Source organism: Macrosteles quadrilineatus, unplaced genomic scaffold, assembly GCF_028750875.1.
Source record: "Macrosteles quadrilineatus isolate MER2022 unplaced genomic scaffold, UCM_ALF_1.0 Scaffold_385__1_contigs__length_82126, whole genome shotgun sequence".
Classification (NCBI taxonomy): domain Eukaryota; kingdom Metazoa; phylum Arthropoda; class Insecta; order Hemiptera; family Cicadellidae; genus Macrosteles; species Macrosteles quadrilineatus.
In genome coordinates this window covers 6,097-22,785 of record NW_026542978.1, presented here as the reverse complement: position 1 = coordinate 22,785, position 16,689 = coordinate 6,097, and the positions used below count along the sequence as shown (strand labels likewise).

General features: G+C 42.2%; 1 protein-coding gene across 1 annotated transcript in view; it reads left to right on the top strand.

Annotated features, from left to right (window-relative positions):
* The window catches only part of LOC128982487 (uncharacterized), a 50,782-nt gene extending 45,997 nt beyond the window's left edge, over positions 1-4,785 (top strand). Inside the window, exons 18-19 of the mRNA XM_054401449.1 lie at positions 530-734; positions 4,679-4,785. Coding sequence (XP_054257424.1) covers positions 530-734; positions 4,679-4,785 — 312 coding nt within the window. The remainder of the gene's footprint in view (positions 1-529; positions 735-4,678) is intronic.
* Positions 4,786-16,689: the final 11,904 nt, after the last annotated feature.

Below are 16,689 nucleotides of genomic sequence, written 5' to 3'. Positions count from 1 at the left end.
ATTCTTGCCTATTATCATTATTTTTCTATTTAAATAGTCATCTAACAATATTAAAAAATCAGGTAAAAATTCCGAACGTGCATTTCCCGTTGTGTATGAGAAGGGAAATCCCGTCTCGATCTCGTCTCGAAATTTTATGAGAAATAAAAAATCTCGTCTCGTCTCGTCTCGAACTCAAAATCCAATCTCGTCCATCCCTAGCTAAGTATTTTTTTGTTTATCCGTTCATACAACTTGATTAATATGTATATGAAGAACAACTTTTTAATTGTTTAATGTTATGTATGGAGTATATAAGCTTTGTTTTAATTTAATTTTGTACTGGAACCAACAATGTATGATTAATTCCCAGTATAAACTCCAACAATAATTAATGTATCTAACAGCCACTAATATCAAAGCACTAATATCAAACCATATTCAAACTTAAAAAAAACACTTAAATAACGATCATTAGTCCTCTAGTAAAAATATTTAGATAGCACTTGTAATACACGTCTCAATACAAATGAGTATTATTACACTGTAGAAAGACCCTCGGATGGGTGAGATGCTGCATCTAGTACAGCTGTTGTCAGCAGCGTTGTACCACAGTGGTGTAGCACGGCGTGAGGCTGCCACTCACGGTGCTGCAGACACTCTACACAAGCTGTGGGCCTGGTGTCATGCTGATGACAAGTATCTCATAGCTACACTCAACTGTCTCATCACCTTCACAGCTGACTGCCCCTTAGGTGAGTACACTATGCGTAGGGTGGTAGTTGGCAAGAAAACTACTGTTGTGTCCAAATACTAACATTATTGAAAAGATAATGACTTGTTCAAGTCTGTGAAACAGCTGGGTATTCATATAGACAGGAGCAAACTCTGTTGGGACGAACATGTACACAACTTGTGCAAAAAACTTGCTCGTTTTACCTGTCTTTTAAGAAAACTGAAAACTTGAATAAACTCTGATGTTATTGTGATGATGTGGAGTAGTATGAGTGTAAATGAAGATACCTGGGCCCTATATATCTTCCTCTAACCACTGCCAAATCACGCACATTTCCTGTCGTAACCCAACTCTATTGCAAGAATTAATCTAACTCGTCAAAGTGCACAATATTACCTTAGCTGCCTATCACAGCCAGCTTTTAAGTTCATAATGTATCTAATTATAATATAATGAACAGAGAAATATATATATATGGACTTATTCTAATTCGTGAAAAAGGTTACTAGACTTAGCAAATGTGAATTCAAAATTAGTGATAATAATTGCCAGACCACGACCTTTCGAGAACCTAATAAATTACATAATTGAATTACTATCTACCCTAACCTACACCCTTCCCCAACCCCTACTTCTATTAGCTAGACATCTTAGGCTACAGTTACTTATCCGGTTAAGTTGTACAGCTCCGGGCACTCGACACACACTACTGACTGGTCTCTTGGCTCGCTGCGCGTGCCTACCCGGGCCGACTGCGCGCGCATCCGCGTCACGTGACTTGCGCTATTGTAGCGACTCGCTACATCCTCCCCCCGGCGGGGTTGTTTTTTTTTTCTTTTCTTTTCTTGTTTTGGGGTGATTTTGGGTTTTGGGAAAGATGAAGGGCAAAGAATTTTTTTTTTTTTTTTTTTTTTATTTATTGTGCTCGCCGTGAGATTGTGTCGTTGTGACATCGGTGTCGGTGTGGAAATGTTCCAACAGTTTTCTGCACTCCTTTTGGTTTGGCTCATTTGAGGTTATAATGTGTGTCGGTTTTGCTTATAAACTATTAACTATTTTTTTTTCTAAACTAAAGGTAACTATGGTTTTGAATGAATTTCTTATAACTATGTTTGGTGGGATTGCCTAATCTAACCCTGCTCTAAAAAAATGTGGGCGGGCGTATATCAGTGATAGATTTCATTAAGTTGGGTTGAGAAGGATCTGTTTGCTGATGAAACTGGATATATGGCTGATGATGATGAATTTGGGAATGTTGTCGAAATACTGAAGGTTGATGAAATTCGATGGATGTACTGAAGTTTGGTAATTGCTGGTAAATATGGAAGGTTGCTGAAGTTTGATGAGTTTCTTGAAGTTGAGTAGTTGGAAGAATGAAGCTGTGTAATTGAAGAATGAAGCTGGAGCAATGTTTTGAAGTTCTTGAAGGTATACTGTTGTGATGTGATGTGACGTAGTTTCGTAATTAGCTCTTGAGCCCTTACTAAGTTCGGGGCGCTAATTATATCGCTGGTCGTCTCTTACTGTTGAATAAATGATGTTGAGTTTTGAAGTTGATATGCGGTTGATGATACGTTGACTCAGATGTGAATTTGGAGATTGTTTGTTTGATGTTTAATTATTTTGGTCTTTGTTATCACTGATATATTCCCTAGATATTCGGTAAAAATTCATCGCGACTACTCTACTTAATTTTACTATTGATACTTATGATCTAAATGAATTTACTAACAATAAGAAATTGTTCTACCTAATAAAAAGAAATTTAATTTACTGAGGATAAAAGGGAAAAAATCTAATGTTTATCTACTTAAATGCTATGGATTTGATTGACTGGGAGATATATTACTAAATTTCTGTTGATTTACTAATAATTAATTAATTAACTAGTGTGACACACATTATACACTCTTTCAGTTTGGATGCTATTCGTGGTTGAATGGAGTTTCGAAAGTCTGTTGGTTGATGTAAGGAATGATAGTGTTATTGTAAGTGTACATTCATTCGAAGCTCCTCTAGTGCCAATTGTCAACAATTATGCACAGAGGTATTAAATAATAATTATTTATTCCACCGACGGCTTAGCACAACTTTATTTTTTTTAAACAAATATTGTTTTAATATGTTCCTTCAATGTGAAGGATTGATCGGTGCTTGGTTTGATTATTTATATAGGGCGGAAGTAGAGGTATGAATGGAACAGATGTTTGTACTGATAACGACGGTGTTATCTCGTGCCTGGCGCTTGCTATTGTCTGTTCCCTACTAGTCCATTTCTTCTCTGTCACTCAGCAACATAAATATATTTATATATTTTTTGTATTTTATTTTAACGCATGCAAAAGTGTATAACACATAATAAACATTTAAATTACCCTTTAAAAATATAGTACACAAACTCTTCTTCTACGCTCAGAATTCTGCTTGATATTTACAAACATATGGATTGTAGTGTGCGCTGTTATCTACTTTGATAACGATTGTATTACGCCTAAATACCATATATCTTATTTTAATATACATGGATGACTTTGCTTACTTAATACTTTTTATGCTATCTCGTATTTATCTTTGTGACTCAATTGTTTACATTAACACTTAAATACTTAATTTTACTTAATTCTACTTAGTTCTACTTAGTTCCACTTAGTCCCACTTAGCCTAATTACCATAGTTTAAAGTCTAGCTTGGTCTGTAGTCAGTTGTCTCGTTCATGTGCTGTCATTTTTCAGTCCAGTACTGTTAGTGAGTGTTTGTTGTCATAAGTAAGCTGTCGGCTGCACTATTCATATGACAGTTGCAATCTGTCATAAGAATGTGTTATGGCGAACGATTCCCGTCATAGCCAATTTGAGCAAATTAAAAATAAAAAATTACTTAAAAAAAATTAGTCGTTTGCTCAGATTGTAGGTTTTAAGGGGATTGAAAAGGTTGTTGATTACGGGGGTCTTGAAATGCATACATTAAGTACAAACACTATGACGTGTTTCGCTGCCAACTTGCCATGTGTTGTCGCTTCCGGCTTTCCGGCCAAGCGGTGCGTCGAGAGGTGTAGCCGCACCCTCTGTGAAAGTACGGCTTAGACTCAACTCCCAACACCCTATCAGCCGGGGCCGGAGTTGTATTGTGTACAGTATTGTTGTGAAGTATTGTTGTAGTCAGTCAAGTTACTCGAGATTTCTTGCTAGATGTTTTACTTATAACTAATTAAACTAGGCTAAGGTTCTATTGTGCACTTTGACGACGTTTTTTTTTAATAAATTGGCTGAAAAAATCGTTTCAATTGTGAAATGTGGGCTTTTGTCACAATCTTACCTGTTGAGGGATTTACTAGTTTTACTGACACTGGTGATGAGAAACTGTCAATCACGCACGGTTTTGACCAGGCGTATTGGAGTTTATAATTGACGTTGTCTATTGCTTTGGACTGTGGGTGCATTTTATACATTACCCAATCGCCTACTTTGTAAGGATTGGGTTGACGACCGCTGTTATAGTATTGTGTGCGTTTTTCTCTTGCCTTCCGTAGGTTATCAAGTGCATGTTGCCAGCGATTGTCTGTGGTTGGTTGAGATTCTTCCCCAATTAATTTATTTAAATCCCAGGCTAGTTGTAGTGGATGGTTAATTTCTCTCCCCAAAAATAAGCTTGCAGGTGTCGAACCGGTGCTTTCATGTTGAGCGGAGTTAAATGCTATTTGAAACCAATGAATGTTTTGATCCCATGTTTGGTTGTCAGAATTGTGATATATCCTCATAGCAACTTTAAGATTTTTATTGACTCTCTCTACGTTGTTTGCGCTTGGGTTGTACGGTGACGTAAATATGTGTTTGATTCCGAAGTTTAAACACATTTCCTTCATTTGTTTCGATTTGAAAGATGGTGCGTTGTCTGATACTAAGTATTGCGGGAAACCGTAGTGTGAGAATATGTGTTTTGTGAGAAGTGTAGTTGTGGTGGCAGCTGTCGCGTTTCTAGCTGGTAAAAGAATTACAAACTTTGAAAATGCGTCTACCACAGATAGTAGGTATGAGTTGCCTGACTTTGTCCTAGGAAGTTTGCCTACGTAGTCAATGTACACTTTTTGGAATGGTTTGGTTGCTAGATCGGATGATAATTCGCCTACCCTGGTGTTCGGAGCTTGTTTGGATCTTTGGCAAGAGAGACATGTTCTGACTTTGTCGGCTATTATTTTGTTTAAATTTGGTGACCAAAAAAATTGATTTATTTTATGTATAGTTTTCTTGATTCCTAGGTGTGCTGATGTAGGTGCTAAATGGTAGTATGTAAAAATCATGTCAATTAGTTTCGTGGGGAGTACTATTCGTGGTGTCTTTTGGCCGGGTGCTAAATGCATTAACACTCCGTCCTTTACTGTATATGCCTGGTTTCTATGTGGGTCCCTAATAATTTTGATCAACGCGGGGTCGTCTCTTTGATGTTCGTCGATGTTTTTGAAAGCCTCTGGGATTCTCATCAAAATGTTTACTGAATGTGTGTTAGTGTCTTCGTTTAGTGTTACTACTGTTGGTTGTGTGTCGGCGTCCTCGTATAGCCTAGATAGACAGTCGGCGACTGGATTATCACTGCCTTTTATGTGCTCTGAGTGAAATTGGAAAGAGTTAATGAATGTTATCCATCGCGCAATTTTACCTACTTGTCGTGGATGATTTAGAAGCCAAGTTAATGCTGAACAATCTGTTTGAAGTGTAAACTCCCTGTGTTCGAGGTATTGTTGGAATTTTGTCAATCCGAACACTACTGCTAGGCATTCTAATTCGACTGTGGATTTGTTTACTTCGTGTTTGCTCAGTGGTCTCGACGCGTAGGCTATTGGTAATAAACTACCTTCGTGTTCCTGTGCTAATTGCGCTCCTAGTCTTGTGCCTGAACCATCTGTTTGTAGGATGAATTTTTTATTGAAATCTGGGAGTCTCAAAACTGGTTGTGACGTTAGAGCCTTTTTAATTCTTTGCAATGCGGCTTCCTGTTCAGAGCCCCATTCAAATGGTGTATCTTTGCGTTTGAGTTTGTTTAATGGTGCCGAAATGTGTGAAAAATTTGGTATGAACCTCGCGTAATACGCTGTCATCCCGATTAGCCTAGAAATCTGTTTGACATTTTTGGGGGTTGGGAAGTTAAGAATTGGTTTAATTTTTTGTGTGTCAAATGTAACTGTGCCGTTGCGAAAAATGTGGCCTAGGAATTCGATGTGATTAGATGCTACAGTCATTTTTTCTGGGTTGATCGTGAGACCTGCGTTTTGTAATCTAGTTATTACTTCCTTTATTTGATTGAGATGGTCTGAAAATGACCCATTTGAATAAATTACCAAGTCGTCGAAAAAATTGAAAATGTATTTGTATTTTATGTCTCCAAATATTTTATCTATTAACCTTGTCAAAACCTGTGATCCTGTGGCTAATCCAAATGGTACCACGTTGAACTCAAATTCCCCAAATGGGACGACGAATGCTGTGTATTTTTTGCTTTGTTCTGTCAACGGTATTTGCATGTATGCGCTGTTCAAATCCAATAATGTATACCACTTCGCTTGACCTAGATACTGAAATGCTGATTCGACGGTTGGCATTGGCGTAGACTCTAAATTAATCAAGTCGTTGAGCTTTTTGTAATTGACTACAAATCGCGTTTTGTTTCCTTTTTTTGGGACTACAAATCCTGGACTACTGTATTCGGAGGATGATGGTCTTATCACGCCCTTTTGTAATAGGTCGTCGATTTGTTTTCGTAATGCTTCGAGCTTTGGCGGTGCGAATTGGTATGGCCTACTCCTTACAACCTGCTGAGATTTTAATTTTATGTCGTAGTGTATCAATTTTGTTTGCCCTAATCTTTTCGATACTGTGTTTGGAAATGACTGTAATAATTTGTGTATTTGTTGTATCTGGTTTGGTGTCAAATTATCGCCCAAGGTGTAAGTTTTGTCTTCTTGTAGATTACTATCGTGTTGGTCTGTGTGTAATATGGCCATGACCGGTCTTGTACCGTATGGAAATGTTACATTGTGATTCGCCACGTCTATGATTGCTTTTGTTTTTGTGAGGAAATCTAACCCTAATACAATGTTTATTGGCAGTTTAGGTGCTATTAGGAAATTGAATGTCCAAGAGAAGTGTCTAATTTTAAAGTGTAGCTTTGCCATGTGTGAGAACATTACCTTGTCGCCTGAGGCTGAAATAGCGAATTGATTGATCGGAGTGATTGATTTTGTAATTAAGTGATTATTTTTGATTCTATCAAAAAAGGATCGTGAGCAAATTGACGTCGTAGAACCTGTATCTATGAGTGCATTTGTTTCAATGTCGCCGAAAAAAATTGGTATTGTACATGTTTTTAATTTAGGAAATTTTGGAGCATTTTTGTTTTTATGGCTATGTGTGTGTGTGTTTTGGTTGATTGGTGTGTGTGAATAGGCGCTGTGAGGTGTCGGAGGTGCGAGAGCGCCAATTATCGGCCTCCTCTGGAGTTTAACTGTGTATTGTGTGTAGGTGTGTGTTGGTCTGTAGGGTTGGTGGGCGGACGGTAGTGTCTGGGGTCATTGACCTGCCTCGGTGCGCCGTGATATGCACTGCTGTGCACTGGTGCCCTATAGTATGTATTTGGCTGCGTGTGTGGTCGATGTGGAAATCTTGGTTGCCCATGTGGCTGTTGCATGTATTGTGGTGTGTATTGCCTATGTTGAGGTGTAAATTGCCTATTTTGAGGTGTGAATTGCCTATTTTGAGGTGTGAATTGCCTATTTTGAGGTGTGAATTGCCTATTATTTTCTGCTCTGGTTTCCCATCGGCGTGATTGCGAGTTGCTACCCTCTTCTAACTGTCTCACAACTTCTAATTTTGGGATAAGCGCTACTAAATCATCAAGTTTGGTCGGCGGCGGGAACCCTGCAAGACGTGCCCTGTTTGTCGCGTTTATACCTGTCAATATTACCTCCAGTAAGTCGTATTCTGTTGGTATTAGGATTTCTGCTGACTCTTTCACCTGGATAATGAAATCTGAAAGTGACTCGAATTGACCCTGCACCCTATAAACTGTTTGCGTCAGGAGCTGTTGCTTTGCCCTTTCTGGCAGAAAGGTACTAATTATAGTAGGAATTGTTTTACCTTTGACTTCCCAGCTCTCCTGCAATGCCATGGTCCAAATATCCCTTAATTGCCCTGCTGTTTTGTGTAACAATGCTATTGTGATTGATTTGTCGTCGGCTAACTTTAATTTCTCAATTTGAATGGCCGTTTTCAAGAAGGCTAACAATTTGCTTGTGTCAGTGCCGTCGCAATTGGGAGCTTTCGACGCTAGATCGTCAACTAATCTCGGGTTTGTGTGGGTGTGTGTTGATTGTGTTACAGGTTTGTTTTGTGATAAGGCTTGAGCGATTGAATTGCCTATGGCTTGGGCTGTGATTCTAATCATTTCCGCCGTCTGATCCGCTAAGATGGGTGTGTTTTGTTCTGTGGGTTTTGGTGTGTCTGGTACACTTGGCACCTGTGTTGTCACCGCGTTCTTTAAAATGACCCTATTCTCTTCCAGTGTCTTGGCTGGGGTTAAGCCCCACTTCTCGCACTGTAGAATTGCGCTTTGCGCATCAAATTCTCGTATCCATGATACCCCCGTGGGTTTTGTTTCCCACTCGTAAATCTTGGACATCTTGCCTTGATCTACTCTTATTTGAATAGTAAACAAAAATTCAATCCTTAACAACTTCTTTAATATCAACTATTTGACCAAACAGGTGGGAAGAGTTTGGGCTGGGCAAATTGTAATTTAATAAGAAAAAGAGAGAAATTATTTAAAAAATGGTGTGAATTTGGACTTATGATTGTATTTTACTGTAATTGGTGTGTCAAATGTTTGACTAAGATCTGATTCCCTATATTGTTCAAATGTATGTCATCCCTACGATTTGAATGCCTATATGTGTGTAAATAATATGTATTTGAATTTAATACATGTGTTAGGAAAATTGGTTGGGTATTTTGATTTGACAATGTGTGTAAAAATGTGTTGAATTGAGTAATTTTCTCTATTGTGGGTGGTGTATATTCTGACCTAGGGAAATATGGTAATCCTAACAGTATCAACCTGGTGCCTAGATAACGCTTCCTGATTACCCTGAGCAATGATACATATTGCTGTGTCATCATTGTTATTGATGTATTGCTGAATATGTCATTGGTTCCTATCCATAACAATAATGGTATTTCACTGTTGAAATATGGATTTGTGATTTTGATTTGTTTCTTTAATTGTCCAATTGTTGCGCCTGAAATTCCCATACTGTATTCTAATTTTAATTTACTACCTTCTCGGTTAACAAAATATTCCAGACGTTTAGTCAGCGAATCGCCGAGTATTTGAATTTGTATCATATTACGGTATCAAGGTGGTCGAAAGAGTGTAGCAGGGTAATGGCATGTCGGTATGTCGGAATTCTTTTGTTTGGTTGTAGTGTCGGACCTGCATGTTCAAGGTCGCTGCGAGTGAATGAAACTTTGTGAACTGTAAAATATAAAACTGTAATGCATTTTATGTCTGACATCTATTGCTGTACTGATTGTTGTGTTATTGTTGTACGAAATTACATGAAATTTTATGTAAGATAATAATTCGTTGATGTGAACAATGAATTGACCTTGTGATTTTGGCTTGATTCAGAAGGAATCAACATTGTCAATTAACGGCCTAAATCAACTGAAATGTTGTGAAGTGACGATTTACTCAAGCAAATGTTGTACACAGGCTCTTGGCTTTCTTTTAATTATGTAGTACATTTTTTTTTTTACATTTATTATTATTATATATTTTTTTTTACGTTTTAAATGTTTTTCTGTTTTTATATTTATTTTATATATTTATTTGTATTTTTGTTTAAGATGAGCCTGTAATAACTGTGTGTAATGTATATTTAGATCGTGTATGTTTGCTTGGAAATAACAAATCTGGCCTTAAATCGTCGCTTTATCTTTGAACTTCTGTTATCTAACATTCCAGTTATCTTCTAAGTCTGTCTGGCCTATTAATGACATGGACTCTCAACTTTCACTAGCCACCTCAAATATCAAAACTTTGCTGGACAACATAAATTCTAAACACAACTTAAATTAAGGTGATGAGTTACAACTAAAATATGTCAGACTACGTTTTAAAATACTACTTTAATTACTAATTAATTCACTGCAGTACCCTTTTGGCTGTAAAAATTATGAAATAAAAATTTTTTGGGGATATTTATGACCTTTTGGGGTTGGGGAGGTGACATACAGATGAATTTAAAATCCCCCCAATTTTGAAATTTTGATTTGTTGGTCGTGGCCTGTCAACTATACCGATGTGCACTTTGACTCCTAATATTTTGCTTTCCGTAATAAAAATATTCATCAAACACTCATTCGGCCTGTCGTCGAGGTATATTTAGTTCAATTACTGCCTTTCAGACTTGATGTCGAACTCGTGAGTGATTACATAAATGCATTTAAATATATTCATCAACTTGGTTTGGTAAAATATTAATCAAAAATATCCAAGTTCTCCTAATTCTACTTTGAAATTAAAAAATTCACATTAAAATTGATTTTTAAATTTCCTTTGAAAATAAAATAAACTGAATGATATTGATTCACATTTCATGACGTGCCTAGCTATGCATGCTCGTGCGTTCCAGGCCGCCACGTGGTGCCGACCTGTAGCCTGTCGATTTCCTGTCTGAACAAAGCACTTGGCTGGTCTGAGACACGTTTTAATCTATTCTATTTCTGTTAAAATTGCATTTTTGGCCGGATCTTGACGCTCTGCTACCAATATGTGATGATGTGGAGTAGTATGAGTGTAAATGAAGATACCTGGGCCCTATATATCTTCCTCTAACCACTGCCAAATCACGCACATTTCCTGTCGTAACCCAACTCTATTGCAAGAATTAATCTAACTCGTCAAAGTGCACAATATTACCTTAGCTGCCTATCACAGCCAGCTTTTAAGTTCATAATGTATCTAATTATAATATAATGAACAGAGAAATATATATATATGGACTTATTCTAATTCGTGAAAAAGGTTACTAGACTTAGCAAATGTGAATTCAAAATTAGTGATAATAATTGCCAGACCACGACCTTTCGAGAACCTAATAAATTACATAATTGAATTACTATCTACCCTAACCTACACCCTTCCCCAACCCCTACTTCTATTAGCTAGACATCTTAGGCTACAGTTACTTATCCGGTTAAGTTGTACAGCTCCGGGCACTCGACACACACTACTGACTGGTCTCTTGGCTCGCTGCACGTGCCTACCCGGGCCGACTGCGCGCGCATCCGCGTCACGTGACTTGCGCTATTGTAGCGACTCGCTACATCATTTTTATGATTTATTTGGCCTTGTTTCATACTCTATCTTATTTATAGTATAAGACTATGGGGCAATTCACCATCAGCGAAAAAAGTGTTTGCTTGGCAAAAAAAAGCAATGAGGGTCATCTGTGGCCTAAATGAAAATGATTCATGCATAACAGTCTTCCCTGAACTTAGCATATTTACTCAACCTAGTCTATTTATTTACTACAATCTTGTCTTTTGTGACGTAATTTTCCTGGCGGGCGACAAGTGGGAAATTACGCCACCGGTAATAAAACGAAGATCCCAGGATTCGCCCTAGTCTGGTCGCGGGGAGTTTCCCAGGAGTCGATAGTGATTCGGATAGCCTAAATTTGATAGCCCTGGTTGTCAGAGCTCGAGACGAACGTTACGGGTTACTAAACACCCAACTAGAAATCACCACCCTAGCCTAGGGCTTGTGGGGAAATAAATGATAATTTGACTTGACTCTGTGGGCAAATAGCTAAATGACACACTACTAGCTAACTTAACGAATCAACAAGTAAGCTAAGTAGTCACTCCGCTTACCTACGGAGTTACGTCGTCAACCTGAAACAATCAAGGTTAAGGCCTAACCTAGCCTAACTCCCACAGAGTCTGAATTTACTAAACAAGAAAACGAGTTGGCTTAAGTTGTCCAAGTGAGACACGAAACAAGAGAAAAACTGAAACTAAAAATAAAACTGCTCCAGGAGCTGATACGAAAAAAAACTAAAACTTCAACTTCCTCACGTGTTCAACTTAAGCAAACTTCTGCAATAATTATCAAGCAGAAACCTGTCTGCTGGGGCCAACTTCGGGGCGTTTGGGAACTTTACAAAGGGGTTTAAGAATTTAAAAAGAAAGTCCCAAATATGGATTACGAAACGTTAATCGAAATGATCTGTCACCAACTCCGATACTTTAATTAAATGAGTTGGTTAAAGAGTATGACGAGGTCTGCGAATCAGGCCTAGCCTATGAACTTCGACAAAGTTCTGCCGAAAGAAATACCTAAGTTGTCTAAGTTTTATTATACAACTTACCAAACGAAGTAATAATACTGTAAAAACGATTTTTCGCGCACTCGATGCACCACAGAACTTATTGTGACTTTTACGACGAAGTAGTAGCACGAAAACTCTTCAAATCGAAGACAAAAAAAAGGACGAATAATTAGCGAATGCCTCAACAAAAGCCGGGAATACGAATGACAATCTTCACAAATCTTCTTCTTCCTTCACCTTCATCTCCGAATCGAGACGAAAGTTAAAACGTTTCCTGATTGGTCAACGAGTTACAGAAACCGAAAAAAACTGGCAGCGAAGGCAGGCGCATGGCAGCTTTAACAGGCTCACAGCCGCGTACCGCTCCAAAGGTGACCCCGCTGCTCATCTTCTCTCCCGTAGCCCGGCCTCAGACGCAGTCGAACAGCCAAACAACCAAACTGACACCAGCGTCGTCTGCGGTCTTGGAATTTGAGGTTAGGTACGATGTCAGTTTAGTGTCGCGACTAGGCTTACTCAACAGCTTATGTTTAGCTGTTTAAAGTTCGTGGTTTAGCCGTTATTTTACCCCCTACACATTTGACCCGTTACACCCCCTCCACACTTCGGAACAAAAAAAAGAAAAACGAGAAAAAGAAAAAAAGCTGTTGAACTTTCCTGCAGATGACACATCAGTAGGATCGTGGGCAGGAAAAGTTGACAGAAGCCGATGCCGGACCCCGTTGGTCCGGCTGCTCCAGGGTGTTGACGACGAAAAGTGGGCGAAATTAGGAATGATGTAGACTGTCTGAGGCCGAGTTGCCTCAGAGGTCTGGACGAAAACGAATCGGGGCGAAGAGCAACCAAAGGTGAAGAGTAGGCGTGGGGTTTACAAAGGTAGGGTAGTACGGCAGGCTCGGAGTCTTGGAAGCGGGGCGAAGAGCTACTCACGAGGATACGTCACCCCCAGACGAGGGTTAGCTATGGCTGCTTGTCGGCAGCTTGACGTGGCCGAAAGGACTGACGAACAACGGATCACCAGACGTCGCTGCGGTTGCGGGATCCTTGCAGACTAGTCACGTGCACAGAAAGGTTTCAAGTCTTTCACGTGAACGACGTGCACTGCAGCAGTATCCTCATCACGTACCTCGTAGAGATTAGTACCTCGACGACCGACCACAATGCAGGGGCCATGATATTTTGGTGCTAATTTCCCTACGATGGCGTCAGCAGCAGAAGACAGGACGTGGAGTCTTCTCATCACCTGCGCGCCGACTTCGTGCGTCACCTCCCTGCGACGGAGGTTATAATATGTTGATTGCCTTTCGTAGGCGGCCTTGAGGTTATTGCGCGATCAGACGCTGAAAGTCCTCCAGTCGTTTGCGATGGGTCTCACTTAACGAGGGACCTTGGGGAGTTTCGGACACCTCAAACGAAAGGCCACGGACGGCACAGGGAGGCTTCAGTTCGCGTCCAAAACACAGCATCGCAGGAGTGAATCCAGTAGAGTCGTGGACAGCTGTGTTGAGGGCGTACTGAAACTCCACCAGGTGGTTGTCCCAAGACCTATGGTTGCCTTTCACGAACTGCGCAATCATAGTCTTCACCACCCGGTTCTGCCTCTCGACTGGGTTCGACTGCAGGCTGTAGGGGGCCGTTGTCTGTAGCGTGATGCCCCAATCAGCAGCCAACTCTCGAACCAGTTTACCGACGAACTGCGTGCCATTGTCCGTAATCAACACATCCGGAGCTCCATGTCGATGTAGGACAGCCTTCAGCTTCGTCACCACATTCTTTGCGGTTGCAGACGCAATGGAGGCGAGTTCCGTCCATTTGCTGAAGGTATCCTGCACCACGAGCAGAAATCGCTGACCCCGCTGTGATCTAGGCAATGGGACTACTAGGTCAGCAGACACTGCGTACCACGGTCCTTGGGGTCGTCGGAAGTACATTTTCCCAGCTGGTTTCGTTTGGGGTACTTTATAGGCCTGGCATTGGGCGCAAGACCGTACATAGGCCTTCACCTCACGACGCCAGTTAGGCCAAAAGTACTCCCCACCAACTCGGGCTAACGTCTTCTTCACCCCAAGATGTCCTGCCGTAGCCGTGTCGTGGTTTTCGTGCAGTACCACGGATACTTGGTCGCTTGGCACACACACCCTCCATGTCGTAGGTCGATCCTTCTTCGAGACAGCACGATACAGCTTACCGTCGCGAAGCTGGTATCTCGAGTATCGCCCAGGGTGTTTGCTGACCAGGTTGCGAAGGCGGTCATACCAAGCACCGTGGCTGCCCGGCGGGTTACCATCGTTGTCCACGTCGGATGATGTGTCGTCAGTCTCCAGCTGCGTCGGACCAGGAGCTTCGTCGTCGATAACGTCACCCGCCGGATCATCACCGAGTGAAGGTTCGTCACCTTCAGCATCGGTTAGGCGTCGTAACCGCAACTGTTCAGTAGCACCGCGTCTGGTTAAAACTCCGACCTCAAACGTAGGTTGATCGGGTTCACCAGACGAGCTGGGCACTTCAGGGACCGGCTGACGAGACAGGGCGTCGGCCACTCTGTTCGCTGTCCCCTTGCGGTACCTTATCTCGAAGTCGAATTGCTGCAACTCCATAACCCACCGAGCCAGGCGCCCACTAGGCTCACTGAGCTTAAGCAGCCATTTTAGGGCGACATGGTCGGTTATCGCAATGAAGTGGTAGCCTTCGAGATAAGCCTTGAATTTCCGAACAGCCCACACGAGAGCGAGACACTCCTTCTCGGTAGTTGTGTAGTTCTGTTCGGCCTCAGAGAGTAGCCTACTGGCATACGCAACGACAACTTCTCGGTCGTTTACACTCTGAGTTAGCGCTGCTCCCAGGCCATAATTCGAGGTGTCGACCTGGAGCACGAAGGGTTGGCTGAAGTCGGGACAGGCGAGAATCGGGGCCGTCACCAAGGCGTGCTTCAGAGCTTCGAATGCCTTAGTTTTTTCGGGTCCCCAGAGCCACTTGGCGTTCTTCTTCAGCAAACCTCGAAGCGGAATGGTTACTGAAGCGAACTTCTCGACGAATCGCCGATACCACGACGCAAGGCCTAGGAAACTGCGAAGTCCCTTGACGTTCGTGGGTGCGGGGAAATCCTGAATGGCGCGGACCTTCTCAGGATCTGTGGCGATTCCATCTTGGCTCACGATGTGTCCCAGATACTTCAGCTCCCTACGGGCGAAGTGACACTTCTCGGGGCGTAGGCGGCGAAAAACAACCCCCAGAAGTTCTAGATGCTCCTCGAAAGACGTTGACACTACCACAAGGTCATCAAGGTAAGCGAAGACCTTCGGCTCCAGCTCAGGCCCGATGACTCTATCCAGAAGGCGCTGGAAGGTGGCACCGGCCGAGTGTAGGCCAAACGGCATGACCTTGAACTGAAAAAGGCCTAGGCCTGGCACAGTGAAGGCGGTCACGGGGCGACTGTCGACGGCCAATGGCACTTGCCAGTAGCCTTTCTTCAGGTCCAAGGTACTGATAAACTTGGCCTGCCTGAGCTTCTCAAGATGGCGTTAATCCTAGGCAGAGGATAGGCGTCCTTGATCGAGGAGTCGTTCACCCTGCGCATGTCGATGCAAAAGCGGTATTTCCCAGTCGACTTCCGGATCAACACGATCGGAGAGCTCCATGGACTCTCGGATGGTTCGATTACGTCATCCTTCAACATGGCAGCTACTTCATCGTTGATGACCGCTTGCATTGCAGGGTTACGACGGTAGTGGCGCTGTTTGATCGGGACTGCGTTTGGTTTGAGCCGGATGACATGCTCAGTCAACGCCGTGGGTCCCGCAACAGCATCGAAGAGAGGAAGTTCTTTCTCGAGAAAATTCTTGAGATGCTGTTCTTCCTTTGACGTCAGCGGTTCCAATGTGCCCGTCACACAAGGGAGAGTCGTGGTCGTGTCGAATGTGCCATCGTTGTTGACGTTTATACGTATGAGGTTAAGGTCTCGAATACACCTCATACCTAATACGACGTCCGTGGTGAGCCCAGGCACGAAATAGGCTCCGAGTATGAGGTTTTCACCTAAGATCTGGGCCGGGATGTGGTACTTCGTCTCAATCCGACAACGTGTACCATCAGCCATCCTCAGGTCCGCTGAAGATATCTCAGGTTTTACCCCACACTCGTCGAAGTGACGAACAACCTCATCCCCGACGAGGTTTACAACTGCTCCGGTATCCAACAGAGCTTGGAATCTCTTTCCCAGGAGCAAGGTGTCGATAAAAGGTCGGATGTCGGTTGACTCAGATGATTTTCCGGCCGACACGTACGAGGTGCTCACGTAATTGAGCTCGGTAGAGGTCGTAGGCGGCTGCGCTGCGGGCTCACGTGACCTCACTATGCCCGAACCCGATTCAGTGAAGGCCGTTATGTACTGGAGCCATGAGCTCCATTCTTCGGAGGGAGTGCAGCCACGGGACGTGGGCTCAGGCGACCTCCTGCGGCCTGAGTCCGTCTGGCGTTTCCCGCGCGACAACCGCAGCTCGTAGTGGCCACTCCGACTTGTTTGCAGTAGTAGCACCGCAACACCTTCGGTCGATCGCAATCTCGGAAGACATGCCCACGTGCATCACAATTC